Genomic DNA, 17,877 nt, shown 5'->3' with positions numbered 1-17,877 from the left:
GACTTCATCTCCCAGAATCCCTTTCCTTTTGTCCCCACATTAAGTCCTTATGGGTTGTACATAAAAGTTTCTGTAACTCCGCCCTCTGCCTCCTCTTCTCCTGCAAATGTGGTCCAGGTAAACTCCTCTTTACTCAGGCTATCACATTCCTCTACTTCAAGTTGTTATTAATAAATCTTATAAAAAAGTAATACTTAGAGTATTGGATATTAATTTTTAATCTTACATAGTCCTTCAAATATGAAAAAAATGATGTTATTTCCATGCTAAATACCCAGAGCTCCTTCAATCAATTCTGTGGAATTGTTCCCAATCCTCTCACCATCCAACTCATATGCCAGCTCATCTCTGTCTTTTGAAAATTGGTATCCCACTCTAGCCACAAGACTTTAGATGTGACTTTTTGGAAATAGTGTTGGGGCAATATTAAACAGTCTTGGCATTAGAAGGGAGATGATGAAGCCATTGGTCAGAGACCATGAAGTCCACTTCAAACTTGAACAAGGATTTTCTCTACAATATTCCTAGCAAGTGGAAATGTAGTCTTTGTTTAAAGTGACAAGAAGCCCATTATTTCTTAAAATGGCTCTAATTTTTTTGAACTACTCATTGTTTTAATTTTCCCTTGTATAAAGCCTAAATATACAACTTACAGGCATCTGAAATCCTGGATTTTATTACTGATCCTCTTTTAAAAAAATATCCTTTCCCATAATTAATTAGACTTCTCTTTTGTTATTCCATTTTCCTTTGTTGGGCCCAGGATTCTTGATGTACCAGGCCTGTCTTTGTGATCATTTTTCTCTCCCCTCCTCTCTTTTTCTTTTGATGGTTCTTGAATTATAGAATATACATTCCTTGAGGGCAGGCACATTTTTTTAACCTTTATCCCTTTTTTCATATGCCTAGTGCTTAGCACAATACAAGACTCATAGGGAATGCTTGAGAAATTAATTGAATGAAACTTGCTAGGTTTAAGCACACCTGTTTTTATTGATCTTAATGTAGTATATCTTATCCCTGGGCAAGGGCTGTTATTCCATATTTTAACCATGTTCCAGAAACAAGAATCCCATGCTCAAATACCATCTTCTAGGTGAGTCGGTTATCTCTCAAATGAGTCTTTCTTTGTTAAATCCCTTACCTTCAATTGGCATTTGTAATGAAGATACAGTCCATGGCCTTAAAGCCTTCCTTTGTTCTTGTCAAGACATTATAATTCTTAACAAGGCTTCTCAGATTCCTTTAGGTGATATATCTGTCTCCTTGAGTCAGCAGAAGTGGTCAGTTATCATCATTTGATGAACCTTGGAAGATTCTGTACTAGGTCCCAGACCCAAAGCACAGAAAGACTGCATACCTCTCTTCTTTATACTGGGCCAGCACGGCTTCCTTAGTAACCCTGGACAGAGACTCCCTGACACTCAATATTGATTTTGTCTTTGTCTAACCATGGTGGTATGACCTGCACAGTTGATGAACCAACCCTGTGGTTCTGTATCTTGCTTTGGAACAAAAGCTGCTTCTTCCAGAGATGGCCTAGGACCACTTCCCACCCCACCCTTTTCACAAGAATAGAGTAAATAACAGCTTATTTTGCTCCCTAGCCTCCATGTCCTTTGTTGCTTTTCCATGTCACATTCTTACATTTGCTAATAGTTACAGGCTGGAATTTCTTCAAGTCCCTTTTTGTTTTCTCCTTAAAATACTCCTTGCCAAGGAATACTGCATTCTTCTTTGTAAAGTGGCTTATTGCCTCAAATCTCTCATTGTCCCCACTCTAATCTATCCTCCTCACAAGTGATAAAGTGGTTTTCCAAATTGAATAAGTTACATTGGCTTTCAGTTATTTCTAGGATCAAATATAAATTTATCTTTTTGACATTCAAGACTTTGTACAACCTGGCTCCCTCTTGTACATGCTCCTCTCCACGTGCTCTATGATCCAACCCTACTTTTTGTTTCTCACCCATGGGTGGGGTGCTCCATTTTCTGCCTTCATGTCATTCTCTTCCAGCTTTCTCCCTTTGGCTAAGAAGACAATAATCTAATCAATACTACCCAAACATCTCTCCGTGGAGAGTGTTCCCCTATATGTGGTGTCCTTTACTATTAGAATGCAGATTCCTCAAAGACAAGAACTACCTTTCTGTTTGTATTTGTATCCTCAAAACATAGCACGGTACTTGGTACATTATTAAAAGAAAAAAACAAAATAATTTACCTTCTATATTAGAATTGATACAAGTATCAGTTCCAAGGCAGAAAAGAGGCAAAGATTAGGCAACTGGGATTGAATGATTTGCCCAAGGTCACATAGCCAACATAGCTTGGAAGTATCAGAGGTCAAATTAAACTCAGGACCTCCTGTCTCCAGGGTTAGCTCTCACTCCATCGAGCCACCTAGCTGCCCCTTACCTGGTACATTGTAGTCATTATGTCATTTCAGGCATGTCTGACTCTTTTTTACCCTATTTGGGGTTTTCTTGGCAAAGCTACTAGAGTGGGTGACAATTTCTTTTTCCACCTCATTTTACAGATGAAGAACTGAGGCTACGGGGGTAAGTGACTTGCCCAGGGTAACATAGCTAGTATCTGAGGCCAGATTTGAACTCCTGAAGACATCTTCCTGACTTCAGACCCAGCACTCTATCCATTACCCCACCTAGCTGCCCTATCTGATACACAGGAGATAGTTAATAAATCCTTTTTTTAATTAATCCATTCAACTAACCAGTGAGATTTAGCCACCTTGTTTCAACTTGCAGTTGATATCCCATTACCTTCCCTATATTCCTAGCCACTAGGTGTCCTCTTAAGGTGTCCTCAGTGTCTTCATCATCAAAATGATTGGATTGTTCTATATGGTCTCATAATTCCCTTTTAATTTTTTTAATTCTATGACTTTAATTCCCAGCTTGTCCTCTAAACCTTCTCTCTGTATCCTCTAATTACCATTTATTGGTACGATGCTGTAGACCTGACATGACTCATTCCTGATTGAGCTATCCCAGGAGTGTCCATCTCCGTACTATCCATAGGCGTGTGGTCAATGTTTGTAATAAAAAAGAGCAAAAATACACTCACAGATATCTTCTATGAGACGTGATTAATTGCAATCAACTTGGTCAAGAAGAAATTGAACCTATGATAAAAGACACCAATGCAAAAGTTACTAAGGCTTCCCAATGAGTCGTTTTCATGATCTGGGTATAGAGAGGTCTATCTTGGGGACAAAGACGAAATATGTCCAAAGGCAAATTCAGTGCTTTTAAGGAAATAGCAATTCTTCCATCAGTTACTGTAAGATTGCCTCCTTCCTAGATCAATGAATTCTCCTAGGGCATTTGTATAGTTCTGCCTTACAGAACAGTCACCTAAAGTTCAGTTAAGCGGTTAGGACATCTGTTGTCTATAAAACCCAAATTAGCAGTCAGGCAGCATAGAAATTCTTTAGAAAGTTTCGCATCTCAGGTAAAAAGCAATCCAGAAACCAGCAGTTCGAGTGACTGAAAAAATAAAATGCCAGAGAATGAAAATACTTTAGAAATGTCTAAATAAGTTTTGACTTCGGTTCTCCATTCATGACCACTCAGAAGCGAGTGAGTGTTTTCTCCTTAGCCCAGTCCTGAATGTCGGCACGGCCAAAGATTACATAGATGATCATTCCTGCTAGATTTATGGCAGCCGATAGCAAGAAGACATTCTTCCAGCCAGATACAGAGTCCTGTGGATATAAAATTTAGACTAGTATCATTCCAAAAATTTTCTGCCCTTCTAAGTCCCAAAATTCACCCTTCAATTAAAATGTGGAAGAGTCCCATAGTAAAGAACCTGCTCTGGGATTTTAATTTTGCATCATGGTGAAAGTAATTTTTAGTGAATGATTGACCACAAGAAAAAGCTTCAAAATGTGGATGGGGCAGAAGGCATTTACATTGGAATTATGGCTTGTTCTGTTTTATTTAGGTGTCTACATATTAGCTCTTGGTTGTTGATGGGGAATGTAAATTACAGCTTAAATGAAAGTTGTTTGTTTTTTAAATAAGTTCTGATGTGATTGCTGTTTAAAAAATCTCTAACACTCTAATTGCCTTTTGGACCATTAAATCCCCATTCTTAGACATATATCTAAAAATATGCCTATGATCACAGTGGATGCTATGATTAGAGCAGAATTAGTTACAGTTTGGATCTAGCCAAAGAAATCACCATGTATACTGGTCTTAGAGCTACCTAGTAGCACAGTGGGTAGAGCTGTGGGTCTGGAATCAGGAAGGTCAGTGTTCAAATTCAGTCACAGGTGTATATTAGCTGTGTGACCTTGGAAAAGTCATTTAAGGCATAATTTCTCAAATACATGGAGAAACGAATCAAATGTATAAGAATACAAGTCATTCCCCACTTCATAAATGGTCAAAGGATATGAACAGGCATTCTCAGACAAAGTAATTAAAGCTTTCTATGGCCATGTGGGAAAAAAAAAGTCATTTAAGTTCTGTTTGCCTCAGTTTCCTTAACAGTAATATGAGGATACTAGCAATACCTATCTCAGAGCATTGCTGTGAGAATCAAATGAGATGATATTTTTTTAAAAAGCATGTAGCATAGTGCCTGGACATTGCAGGTGCCAAATAAGTTCTTATTCCCTTTCCTTTGTTGACTTAAAACTTCTGGACCCTTTTCTTTACCAAATACTTCTCATTTGACAAGTATAATTCAGCCTATTAAATAGTTCTCACTTGACAATTATAATTCAATTATTTTGAGATAAGCACTGTTTGGGGTCTCTTTTATGTTCCTATGTTGTATTTCTCTTTTACAACTTTTATTTTTTAAAAACTTTTAACTTCCACCTTAGAATCACTACTGTGTATTGGTTTTAAGGCAGAAGAGTGGTAAGGGCTAGGCAATGGGGGTTAAGTGACTTGTCCAGGGTCACACAGCTAGAAGTGTCTGAGGCCAGATTTGAACCTAGGACCTCCCACCTCTGGGCCTGGCTTTCAATTCACTGAGCCACCCCGCTGCCCTACTGTATTTCTCTTTTAAAAAGAAATTTGACCAATGAAGAGTCTAAATACTTTTTTTTAAAAGACGAGATTCTGTTTTACCTTATTTATGAGGTATCCAGTAACAATGGGTGAAATGATTCCCGGTAGTATAGTAAAAACTCCTCCAAGTCCCATAAGAAAGCTAGTATATCTGGGAGAAGAAAAATTTCCCATATTAAATTGATTTTTCATTTAGTCAGCCATCACTCCATTATTTAAATAGCAACACACCCCCCACATATTTCTAGAGAACATCGGCATTTGCCCTTTACAAAAATCCTACTCTGATGCCTCATTGTAGTATGGAGGTGACTGTGGGTCCTTCAGGGCTATGTCAGCAGGGGATAGGCTTCGCAGAGTTCTACCATGTTGGAAAGGCTTTTAGGACAACCGTGGCAACAGACTGAAGGCAGAACCAGCTCTGCTAAGTATGGGAAAACTTCATCAAGTCTTGGCCATTTAGTGATATAATTTTAACTATGATGACCCGTGAAACAAAGAAAAAAATGGCTCTAAGCTCTGTGTGACCCCTTCCACTTCCGAAGTAATAAAGTGGCAGAAAGAGATTAAAAAATGCAAGAATCACACTAGTTTGGGAACATGTATAAACTTGAATTTGAATGTTTGACCAATGAACAACGAAGTGGCATATTGCAAGAGGAGCTAAATCATGTGAATCTTGACATTTTTTCAATAAATGAAATCCAAAGAAAGAAGGGCTATGCAGCTAAATGGAAGGATGTGGCAAGTACTTCATGGAAAGGCAAAGAAAGGACTTGGTAGAGTAAATTTAGTGTAGATCAAATAGGCATAAGAAAGTCATCTCAGTCCAATCATCTCAAATCGCAGTACTGATAAATGTTTGCCAAAAGACCATCCTGTAAATAACTACAGCTTATGGATCATCACTGGTCCCTGAGGATGAAGAGACAGGGAAATTCTGTGAAGTACCTGGTAAGACCCTTTAAATTAAATCAGTCCATATTTTGATACTATGCGGCTTCAGGACAAGAATAGGAAAAGATGAGGATGATGAAAAATATATGGGAAATCATGGTTCCCCAAAGGAGGAATGAGAAAGGTTAAAAGTTGCAGAATTCATAGAAATGGCATCTCTCATAAAAATCATAAGCACTATTTTTTACAAAAACAAAACTGGGAAACCAAGTCCTCTATCCTGAGTAAGGCACATGATGTTCAAACAGCAAGCAACGAAGTTGTAAGATCTCCCACTTTTATAGATGATTGCCCTGTGAGTCTTGTGGCCCTCATAGGCAATAGATCTGGAACTTCAGTTCAGGATCAATTCAATTTAAAAAATCAATTAAAATGACCAAATATCTACTCCAGGCTGTGAGTAAAAAATCCCTTATCCCCTTAGATGAGGGTTAGATTTTAATGTTAATTGTAGTTTTGAGTTACTCATAATTGTAATTCTAGAATAGTTAAATAATGTTAGCATAAGTGATGATTTTAGTAGGTCTTTTGTGATGATTTTAGTATAAGTATTAAGGTTTTGAAATAAGTAAATAACTGCTTTATATAGGAGAGAATATTTAGCATAGGCAATTGTTGTTAGTAAAGGTCTCGGTTTTGAACCTCACCCTTCCAAATGGCTAGATCATGCACCGTCAGCAATTACGGTCTTGAACTTGTGATCCAGTATACGTCGCCAGGTCTGACCCTGGTTCAAAGCCTGGTACCGCCCAACACCACCTACTCTTATCATTGTGTCACTAGTCCAGGCTCCCCTGCTCCCTCCTTGTCCATCAAGTGACTTTCAAGTCGTCATCAAGTGACTTCTTCTACCAATGAGAAGTACATCCTGCTCTATATTTAACATGGTCTTGGATTATTTTTAACTTGGCATATACGTGGTGATATTCCTTGGGGTATATAGGAAGGTCTCTCACAGTGGTCGGGTCTTTTGGTCTTGACCAGAACTCTGGCTTTATTGTGAGACTGGCCCTCTGGCAATAAACCTATTTCTTTATGACTTGGCGACTTTGTCTTATTTGCATTCCTGTGCTTAGGAATTATGCAGCAAGGCATGCTGGGCATATGAGGAAAAAATGCAAAATAATTTCTTCCTTCAAGGAGTTTATATTCTACTGGAGGGATATGCATGTTTACATGTATGTGTAATACACATGTAACCCTTACAAACGATTTAGATACATGCAAATTATATAGGAACACACATATTTACTATGTGCTATCTACACATATCCAAAGGCATCAGCTATTCCTTTAGTCCTTATTCAAGTGGTTGGTGCAAATACAAGGCATTTAGCATCTTCCAAGGACATCAACAATATTTGTCAGCAAAGGAACCTTTGTCAGTGATTTCTGCCCCTTTATCTTATCTGCTGACACTGATACTGGTTGATTGCATAGCATTGCCAAGAACCAAAGCCAGTATACCAATTAGCCTTGGCAAATTGTAGCTGGGGACAGATGCCATCTACTGGTTAAACTGATCCATTTCTGGAAAAGGTTGAGTAGACACCCGCCATTTAGATTCAATTGAAAGACAGCTGGCAGTTTTGTCTTCATATCCCTTATCTCTTTAAACTTCAGCTTGATGGGTGGTCTGCTCCTCATCACAATGAAGTGATTGGTTTATTTGTTTTTTTGGGTTTTTTTACATTTTTTAACCCTTGTACTTCGGTGTATTGTCTCATAGGTGGAAGAGTTGTAAGGGTAGGCAATGGGGGTCAAGTGACTTGCCCAGGGTCACACAGCTGGGAAGTGTCTGAGGCCGGATTTGAACCCAGGACCTCCCACCTCTGGGCCTGGCTCTCCATCCACTGAGCTACCCAGCTGCCCCTGAAGTGATTAGTTTAGAAGAGTAGCAGCTGATCATCCAGGCACCTGCCTCAGGTATATGATACATATAGCAGAGAATTATTATAATATGGGACAAAGTTTCATTAAGGGGAAATGAGTTTTGAAGAGCTTGCTAGTTTATTACTTCAAACACCTGGTACATTCTCTCTACAAGTGTAGCTCCTATAGCTCCTTAGATCATCTTTGAGAATAGCTGTAGCCAAAAAAAGGGAAAAAAAATCATTGCCCTTTTGTGTCCCTGGTGACAAACTCTGCATTTGACAAGGCTGGTCCTTGAGTAATGGACACAGGTTTCATCACCAGTCCTGCACTTAAAGAGTTTCTAAATTGGTAGAAAAAGTTAGAAGTTCAAGCATTTTCTGCTTCCATTATAGATGAGAACTATATGTCACCTCCACCTGACTATGCAGCATCAGAACACGACTTTAGTGGGAGATTCCTTTAGAAAAAGGATAATAGTAACAGTAAGTCACATTTACATATCAATTTCTAGTTTACAACAGGGGTGTCAAACATAGTCCTCAACACTCCCAAGTATGGTGGAAACCAGATTAAAATGCAATTGGGAAATATTGAACAAAATAAATAAAATATAATGAAACAAAAATGTTAATGTGATTTTCTAAGTCACTATGCAGCCCACAGGAGTTCTTAAGTATAGGTTAGTGGCCCCCATTCTTTTTGAGTTTGACACCACTGTTTTACAGTCTTTTCCTTATAATAAGTCTGTGATCTGGGTAACATTTGCCCCATTCCACAGATTTGGAAACTAAGATTTAAAGAAATTTGGACTTTTTCAAGGTCATATGCCTACTGTCGTAGCTGGGACTTGACCCAAGCTTTCTAGCTCCAAGAACAGTGCTCTTTCCACTATCCCACATAGCATAAGGAAGAGGAGAAGAGGCTGGGAGCCCTACCTGGGAGCGATATCTAGGGAATTAATCATGAATCCAGAGTAACACAGGCAGCTTATTCCCATAGAGAGCATCAGTAAGGTAATAGCAGTGATGGAACTGACGTATGGCACAGCTGTGATGAATACTGATGGGAGAAGCATTCCTGGGGAGCAAGGACACAAAAAACCATGCACACGTTGTTGGGCAAATTTTGAGGTGTACTGTGAGAAATGCACTAGGATGACAGAAATGTCCTCACCCAGAACTGTGAAAAGTTTCCGAACCACCACTAGACTCAGAATCTTCTTGGACAAGAGGAAATCTGCCATTTGACTTCCTATGGTAATACAGATCCACGCAGCTATAGAAGGAAGTGCACTGAGAATCCCATTCTGTGAGACAAAAAATGTGCAAAAGACACCATGGGTCCCAGAAATGAGACGCTCAATCACCTAGACCAGTGATGGTGAACCTTTTAGAGACCAATTGCCCAAACTGCAACCCTTATGCCACATGTGAGCCACCCCCCTTACCCCAGACAGGGGAGGGAGGAAGTGCTCCCATTTGGCTGCTGGGCAGAGGGGTGAGTGATGTGAAAAATTGTCTTTAGGCACATTGGAGAGGGGGAAGGGAACAGCTCCCTCTGGCACACATCCCATAGGTTTGCCAACACAGGCCTAGAATAATCTCAAGGATTGGCTTGGGTAAATTGTGAAGTTGACAAGCCTTATATTTGGCTCACCCAGTCTTACCTTTCTGTACCCATCTTTATCTATTTTATTAAATATCCCAGTATCTCACAAGCTTCCATATCATCTATGCTTACCTAATTCAATTTCCTCATATTTTAAATGAGAGTGCTGGACTAAATGATGTCTAAGGTTCCTTCACATTCTGTAATTTTAGGGTTATAATGTCAGCTTCAGAGAAGGTGACTGAAAATTGAATAAAAAGGCATTAAGAGAGATAAAAGAAATCAGAGATTATGTACTCACATTTCTGATGTCAAAATCAAACATAATGTTTATCAATAGTGGCAGTGATATCGTCAGATTGGTGACTAACCAAAATCGACAGAAACCAGTGATGATAATGGCCCAAAGTGGGAGGGATCTGATCATGGCCTTGATGGGCAAGGACCAACTGGGATTGCTGTTCTAAAAGGAAATACAGTAGTTAGTATGGAGAACAAAGTGGATGGGGGAAGTTTTGTTTGAAGTAAGGTACATGAGGCACTCATGACACCCCTCACCACTTCTGACCAGAACTGTGACTCAGAATATTTGTGACAAGGGAAAATGCAATGAGAGATGGAAAGAGAAAGGTATTGGGAAAGTCCCATTGAAGTGTAGTTATATGGGAAAAGGTATAGCCTGTCTTTCAAAGAGTCTAACTCTCACGCTAAGGAGATAAGTGCTATGGTAATAGTGTTTTAAATGGGCAAGCCCAAGGCCAGTTGTACCAAGGGTGCAGCAGAGGACTCTAAGGCAAAGTACATGGATAGTAATCATTGCTAGAAGGAAGAATTCCCTCTTCCCTCTTCCACCCATTTTGGCACTCTAGTTTAAAGCTCCAGTTGCTCTCTGTTATTTAGTACCCTACTTCTGAGAAATCAAAACCCAAATACAAGGTAAAAACAACAGTCTGGAAAACTAGTGGCATCCTCTATTGAAAAGGCTCTAGACCAAGAAACTCTACCATTTATTAACTTCGTGACTTGGGGTGAGTCTATTTCTGGGCCGAAGTGTTTTGGTTTCTGTTTTAGTATTATAGTGGGAATAATAATGACTATTAGCTAAGTCGCTGGTTAAGGAATCAAATGAGATAATTTCTATTTTAGGAGAGTTATATCTATGACATCAGCTAATGAGTAGGGCACCATATTTTAGGTTAGAGATACATAAAGCTGAGATCCAAAGGAAAGAGTTTTATGGCTAAGGGGTAGAGGTTGGAAGGTTGAGAAAGACACTCTGTGTTTTTCAGTTTTGAAGTGACAACTGAGATTCTGTTTTTCAACATTCCACTTCAACATGCTCTTCAAGGCATGGTAATCATTTCTGAGAGACAACAGAAATTGCATAAGATTTGAAAAAGGAGGGAGAGAGAAGAGTTTAAGGACTGAGAAATCAATATTATGTGAGGGACTGCTTTGGCTCAGCCAGCAAGATTTCCCTAAAAGGACTAAAGTGCTGCTGGGCAAGCGTTGGTTGATGAGATGAGTTGTGATGCAGGAGAGCTGGAAGGCATGGCCTACGTGGAGCATGTTGACAGGAACAAAAAGAGTCAGAAGCAGATTCTTTCTGCACCAGGGTTTTTCCTGAGTGTATGCCAAAGGTCCTAAGTAGGCAATGAGTCATTGTAAACCTGAGTTCTTTCAACTGACTGTGGCCCTCTTGGGGATCATGAGCATTTGGAAGTTCTAGTTCATTGAATGAGCCCTTTTCCTCACTTTGGCTTTGGAAGAGGACAGCGAATCAGGCTTAACACTTTGCATTAGAAATCCTGGTTTGGGTCATATCTGTAGACTGAATCTGGGAAAAATCATGCCTGAGTAGCCTATACATTAGTAGTATGAGTGTACTTAGGATTCTATTCCTTTTGTTGACACCATGCTTATGAGTAAATATGCTATATAAGTATGATGGACTTTATTTTAGGTTCACAGGAATGAGAGTTGAGATATAGGAGATTTTAGGAGGAAAAAGGAAATTTTCCTGATAGAATCGTGGATTCAACAGTGATTTTGATTGGGTAAATCCACACTGGGAACACCTGTTGATGGGAGGCAGGTCTAGCAAGTAGAATTCCGCTTCCACTTAGAGAATCAGAGTGGTCTTGACACTGGCAGAGCACTTGATTTTGAGTGGTATCCATTACTAGGTGAACTTGGGACTACTCAAGTTTTCATGCTTCTCATGCTAAAGGAGAGCAGATTAAGACTAGCTATGCCACCTGGTGGTTTAATATCTAAAGCACTTTGTAAACACAATGTAAATGTTAGCTGCTTTTATTAACATACCTCTCCAGCCAATGAAAAAGTGATGTATTCCTTTTCACTCTCACTTATATAGGGGTGGTTTATGGGGTCATCATAAACCAGAGAAAACCAGATAACACAGCATATACAGCCAATTCCTCCTAGGAAAAACAGTATCAAATTAACGTCAATGGACTTCTCCCTTTGGTATGATTTCCTCCTATGTTGGCATCTCTCTCTCTCTCTCTCTCTCTCTCTCTCCCCCTTCCCTCTTTCCCCCCCGGCTCTCCTCTCTGTCTCTCTCCTTTTTCTTCTCCCTTTCTAGCTTTATAAATATATGTATTCTATATCTATATATAACCCATATCAACATATTTATCTCTATATGCATATCTAGATCCATATTTATATATGTAATATCAATATCTACATCTTTGTTATATTTATAAATATCATCAATCTCACTAATATATGCCTCTATATTTTAGGTATAGCCCTAATGTTCAGAACTCCCTCCACTCCTCACGGGTCAATCTTAAAATCTTTCATTTCTCTTCCAAACCCACTTTGTCATCTCAACTGTGATAATGAAATTAAATCTACCCTGCCCATTCTCAGATTTAATCACCAAAGATGTAAACACCACCACTTAATTCACAAGTGGGGAAGTCTGTAATCCACGTGTGCAAAAATGGGTGACAAATCAGAATTGACTGACTGACTTAGGGCAGGCCTAAGCAAAGCATCTGTTGTGATTAGACATGTAAACTGGAAATAAGGCACAGGAAGTGATGAAAAAGAAGCACCTTTAAAAGGGAGTGACAATTTCCTGTAACTCTCTTCTTGTTCGTGACTTAGACCTGAAGGAGCTCTGGCTGCCTAGCTGAAACCCTGGACTATGTGAGACTGCTCTTAATCTCTCCCTTGGAACTACATATGGTGAGTGTAAAGACTAAATCTTCCTGGATTTCTCTGAAGAAACTCTCCTTTCAAAAGAGTATTCAAGACTGAAGCTTTTGTTTCATTCAGCCCTTGGCCCTCTCTGATTGAGGACTAGTTAAACCTGCCTGGATTGAACCAGAGGCCAGAGCAAATTACTCAGTCTGTTAGATTACTTATCCTACCCTATTCTCTCTCTGATTTTCTTACTTTCTCTCCCTCTTCTCATTTGCAAATAAACTACCATAAAACTCATTTCGACTTCAGGATTTTTTTTATTGGGGATTGATATTTATTCAGGTCCCTGGAGACCATCCCTTTTTAATATTCACCCAACCAAAACACCTTTTTACCCCTTACACAACTCTGTAACCAAAACATTTCTTCCTTCTCTTAATCTAGTTTTGCTTCTTTAAGATTGGGACTTGTGGACTGGCTCTACAACCAAGAATCAACTACCCAGCAAAACTGACTATATTATTGCAGGGGAAAGTATGGTCATGCAATAAAATTGAGGACTTCCAAGAATTCATAAAGAAAAATCGGACTTAAGTAGAGAGTTTGCTGCCCAAACACAGAACTCAAGAGAATCACCATAATGTAATTAAGAGAATGGGGGGAGGGGAAAAATCTTTACTTTAAGGGACCCAATAAATTCAACCAATTTGTATCCCAAGAAGACAAGAAGATATTAGTAAATATTAAAAATTGTTATCACCAACAGGGTAACTGGAAGAAGTTTACATAGAGGGAATAGGGACAAACTGTATAGAATGAAATGTCAAGCAAGATATATATATATACACACACACACACACACACACAAAACTGGGGGGGGTGAAGAATGTAATAATAAGAAAAATAGGAAAACAAAAAAAGGAATAAATTTATATTACATAAAGAAGTGCTTGGGACCAACAGGGAAAAATAACAATACAGTGTAAGGGTAAGGAGGTTAGAGAGAGGAAATATTCAATACTTAAGTTCATTGAANTACACACACACACGTGTGTGTGTGTATGTATGTATAAATATATATAAAACTAGAGAGGGAAAAAAGAAGGTAATATTAAGAAAAACAGGAAAACAAACAAAAAGGAGTAATTTATATTCCATAAAGAAGCACGTGGGGCCAATAGGGAAGAATAACAATACACTGTAAGGGTAAAGAGGTTGGTGAGAGGAAATATTTAATACTTAAGTGCATTGAAATTAGCTAAAAGAGGGAAGAACAACCAGATCCATTGGGGCAGAAAACTGATTCTCACCCTATAGAGAAGTAGAAGAGTAACAAAAGGACTGGTGGAGAGGGAACTAACACTAGGAAGGGAGAGGGCTGGCGGGGGGGGGGACCTTAAAAATATCCTAAAGAAGAATAAGGGGAATAAAAAGGGAGAGGGGAGAAAGGGAAGTACAATAAAGGAGGGGAGTGATTAAAAACAAAACACTGGTATAGAAGAAAACAGTGAAAGAAGAAAGGACAGGACAAAGAGAGAGAATCAAAATGTCTGGGAATACACAGTTGATAATTATAACTCTGAATGTGAATGGAATGAACTCACCCATAAAACGGAAGCAAATAGTAGAGTGGATTAGAAACCAAAATCCTACCATATGTTGTCTACAAGAAACACACATGAGGCAGGTAGACATACATAGAGTAAAAATGAAAGGATGGAGAAAAATCTATTGGGCTTCAAATGAGAAAAAGAAGGCAGGGGTTGCCAACATGATCTCTGACAGAGCCAAAGTAAAAATAGATGTGGTTAAAAGAGATAGGGAAGGTAACTACATCCTAATAAAAGGCAGTATAAACAATGAAGAAATATCAGTACTCAACATGTATGAACCAAACAGTATAGCTTCCAGATTTCTAAAGGAGAAGCTAGTGAAACTCAAGGATGAAAAAGTTAGCAAAACTATACTAGTGGGGGACCTCAACCTTCTCCTATCAGATCTAAATAAATCAAACCAAAAAATAAATAAGAAAGAGATAAGAGAGGTGAATGAAACCCTAGAAAAATTAGAGTTAATAGATATATGGAGAAAAATAAATAGGGACAAAAAGGAATACACCTCCTCCCCTTGGTCTTGTTCCAGACCATCAGCTCTTCTAATCCATTCTCTTCAGACATTAATAGCTATATAGTAGACTATAGCAGGTGCTATAGTCCCAGTCTCCTTACCAACCACAGCTACTGGAGACCCAGAGAAGAAAGTTCTCACCTTAAGAAAGTCCCCGGCACTGTCAAATGGCTCAAGGTCAGAAAACTATATAGTTTCATTAGTGGAAATGATATTAAAGAAGATATGTTGTTTACCTTTCTCTTTACATCCCTAGTATTTATCATATGCCTTGTACAAGGCCAACTCTTCTACAAGGGAACTTGATTCTAATCCTTCCCATCTTTTCCAGTAGATTCCTCTCTCTCTTGGCTTGTTCCTTCCCTGATACCTTCAAATCTACTCATCTCTCCTATCTTTAAGAAACTTTTACTAAACCCTACTATGTGCTCAAACCATAATCTCCTCCCTTTCTCAGCCAAACTCCTCGAAAATATTCCCTACACTCATTTGTATTATCAGCATCAGCATCAGCATCCTCCTCTTCCTCCTTATCCTCCAAATGATACTATTTTCTCTAAAGTTACCAATGATCCTTGAAAAAAACACACCAACATCTTACTTGCCAAATCTGTAGACCTTTTATTATTTCTCATTCTTGTATCCATCTGCCTAGTTTGACACTGTTGACCGCCCTCTTTCTCTTTCAACCCATCTTACTGCCTTTTCTTGGTCACCTCTGATGGCTCAATAACTCCAATGACTTACCATGGTGAAATGGAATCATTTGACCAGATCAGCACTCAAGTAACTACTTTGGCAACTGGTCTCCTCCCTCTGCACAGTTTCACTTGCTAACCACATCAATTCTCATTGTTTAACTATCATTTCGATAGTTAACTATTGTCCTGGCTCCAGTCTCTTTTTAGGACTTAATACCCTGTCATCAACTACCTTTTGGACATTTCAAATTGCATGCCCAAGAGGTCAACATTTACAAAATGGAACTATTATCTTTCCTTCTAAACTCTCCTCTTTCCTGAACTTTTCTGCTTTGTAGAAGGTATCACCATTCTTCCAGTCTCAGTCACAATGGCATTCTCCTGAGCTACTCATTCTTCCCCTCTCCACACATACAGTTGCCAAATCTTGAGACTTTTATCTTCAAAACAACTCTTTCATCTGACCCCTCTCTCTCCACTCGAAGAAATGCCACTTGAGTTTAGGCTTTCATAATCTCGATTATTGCAACAGTTTCCTAAGTAGTCTTCTTTCTGTGAGTCTCTCAGTGCTCCAGACCACCCTGCTGCCTAAATAGTTTTCTTTAAGTTCAGGTTTCATCACATGAACCCTCATACTCAGTCCATTACAGTGGCTTCTGATTGCCTCTAGAACCAAATATTAATTCTTTTGTTTAGCATTCAATGTCCTATACAACCTGTCCTGTATACAATTTAGATTCCTTTGACACTACTCCCCTTTCTCTGTGATCCAGGCACCCTGACCTTCTCTCTCTTCTTCACACAAAGCAATGTTCCTCGTAGAGTTCCTATCTTCTTAGCATACAAATCAAGTGCAATACTCTGCATAAAATCTGTCCTCATCCCCCAATTGCTATGTTTTCCTTTCAATACAACCTTACATTTATCTACTTTGTGTATATTTCTATTTATTCACTTTGTACTGATGCTTCTAGCTCTTTCCCCATTAAAATGAAGGATAACTGTAAAATTATTTCTCCTTATATTTCCAGCATTTAGTATACCAGCACTTAATAAATAATTGGTTAACAATAAGCAAAATTTAAATGCTTTTTCATTCACTCATTCAAGCCTGGATGCTTTCTTTCATTTAATATGGAAAGACAGGTGGGAGGAAACAATAGAAATAAATCCAGAAAACTGACCAAAAAGTAAGACAAGTAATCAGAAAAACAACAGATAAATTCTGTGATTATTTCAGTAGATTCAGAAAAAATTCCTTTGATGAAACATGACACTGTCGTGTTAAAACCCCCAAAATATGTAGGTGTGGTCAGGCCTCTTTTTAATAAAATTTTAAAATATATTAAAAACCAAGAGCTAGCACAGTGTAATAGTTAAAATTAAACCATGAGGCTGCTAGTAAATTTAGTAGCTTTATTTTATCAAAGTAGTAATAGTAAAGAGAGGGAAATGTAGGAAAGAGGTAGAGAGTTAATAAGCTCACTACCCTATTTGCCATTTGATGGATTGAAGCTCACCACCAACAGGGGTTCCTTCAGGTTCCAAGCTCCAGTCAAAAGAGAGGGAGAGAGAATGAGCAGTGCCTTGGTTTCACCTTATAAACAATTTTCTCCACGCACTCTCTCTCCCACGTCAAATTTAAGGAACCAATCATTGTTCCTCAATTTGCCTGGCAATTTAACAAGGGGGGCAGTGCCTGTGGGATCAGTTTCCCATCTCGTTGGTTTCAACTTCCTTTCTCTGAAGATCTATCTAAACCTGCACATCTCAACGGTAAAGGATCTTCAGGCCCCTGGTTGATGACATCAAACAAAGTGACATAACGGGGAGGGAAATTCCCTTCCCACAACTTTTTGTAGTGAAGAAACTTTATAAACTTTCTGAGTACAACCAGGGAGTAGAGTAAAGATACCCCTGTTCCCACTCATATTTTATATAATTCTAGAAATGTTTTATTAGGACTCATTTTTTCATCTCCAATGATATGTAGACTTTTTATGTATGATAATTCTGGATATTAGCTAAGTGGCACAGTGGTGAGAGTGCCAGGCTTGGAATCAGGAAGACTGGAATTCAAATCTGGACTGATTTATTATAATTATATATAACATATAAATATAATATATAAAATAAACAATAATGGTATTATAGTATGTAATATAATATATATAATATGTAAAAATACAATAGTATATGTTATATAATATTTAGATTAATTATATAATCTTATCATAAAATATGAACAGAGTAATTATATTAAATATATTATATAAAATATTCTGTTAAATTAAATGTATTAAATTAAGTAATTATATTAAATTAAAGAACTGATAAATATTAATTAAATAGAATATAAAATAAATTATATAATAAAA

General features: G+C 38.2%; 1 protein-coding gene across 1 annotated transcript in view; it reads right to left on the bottom strand.

Moving 5' to 3' along the window:
* Nucleotides 1-3,592: 3,592 nt before the first annotated feature.
* LOC123240754 (sodium-dependent phosphate transport protein 3-like) overlaps nt 3,593-17,877 on the bottom strand; it is a 44,740-nt gene continuing 30,455 nt past the window's right edge. Inside the window, exons 4-9 of the mRNA XM_044668465.1 lie at nt 11,817-11,984; nt 9,793-9,954; nt 9,057-9,189; nt 8,819-8,960; nt 5,112-5,202; nt 3,593-3,727 (exon numbers count right to left, since the gene is read on the bottom strand). Of these exons, the coding sequence (XP_044524400.1) occupies nt 3,593-3,727; nt 5,112-5,202; nt 8,819-8,960; nt 9,057-9,189; nt 9,793-9,954; nt 11,817-11,984 (831 nt within the window). The remainder of the gene's footprint in view (nt 3,728-5,111; nt 5,203-8,818; nt 8,961-9,056; nt 9,190-9,792; nt 9,955-11,816; nt 11,985-17,877) is intronic.

The sequence above is a fragment of the Gracilinanus agilis genome, chromosome 3 (assembly GCF_016433145.1).
Source record: "Gracilinanus agilis isolate LMUSP501 chromosome 3, AgileGrace, whole genome shotgun sequence".
NCBI lineage: Eukaryota > Metazoa > Chordata > Mammalia > Didelphimorphia > Didelphidae > Gracilinanus > Gracilinanus agilis.
This window is presented reverse-complemented; position numbering and strand designations above follow the sequence as displayed.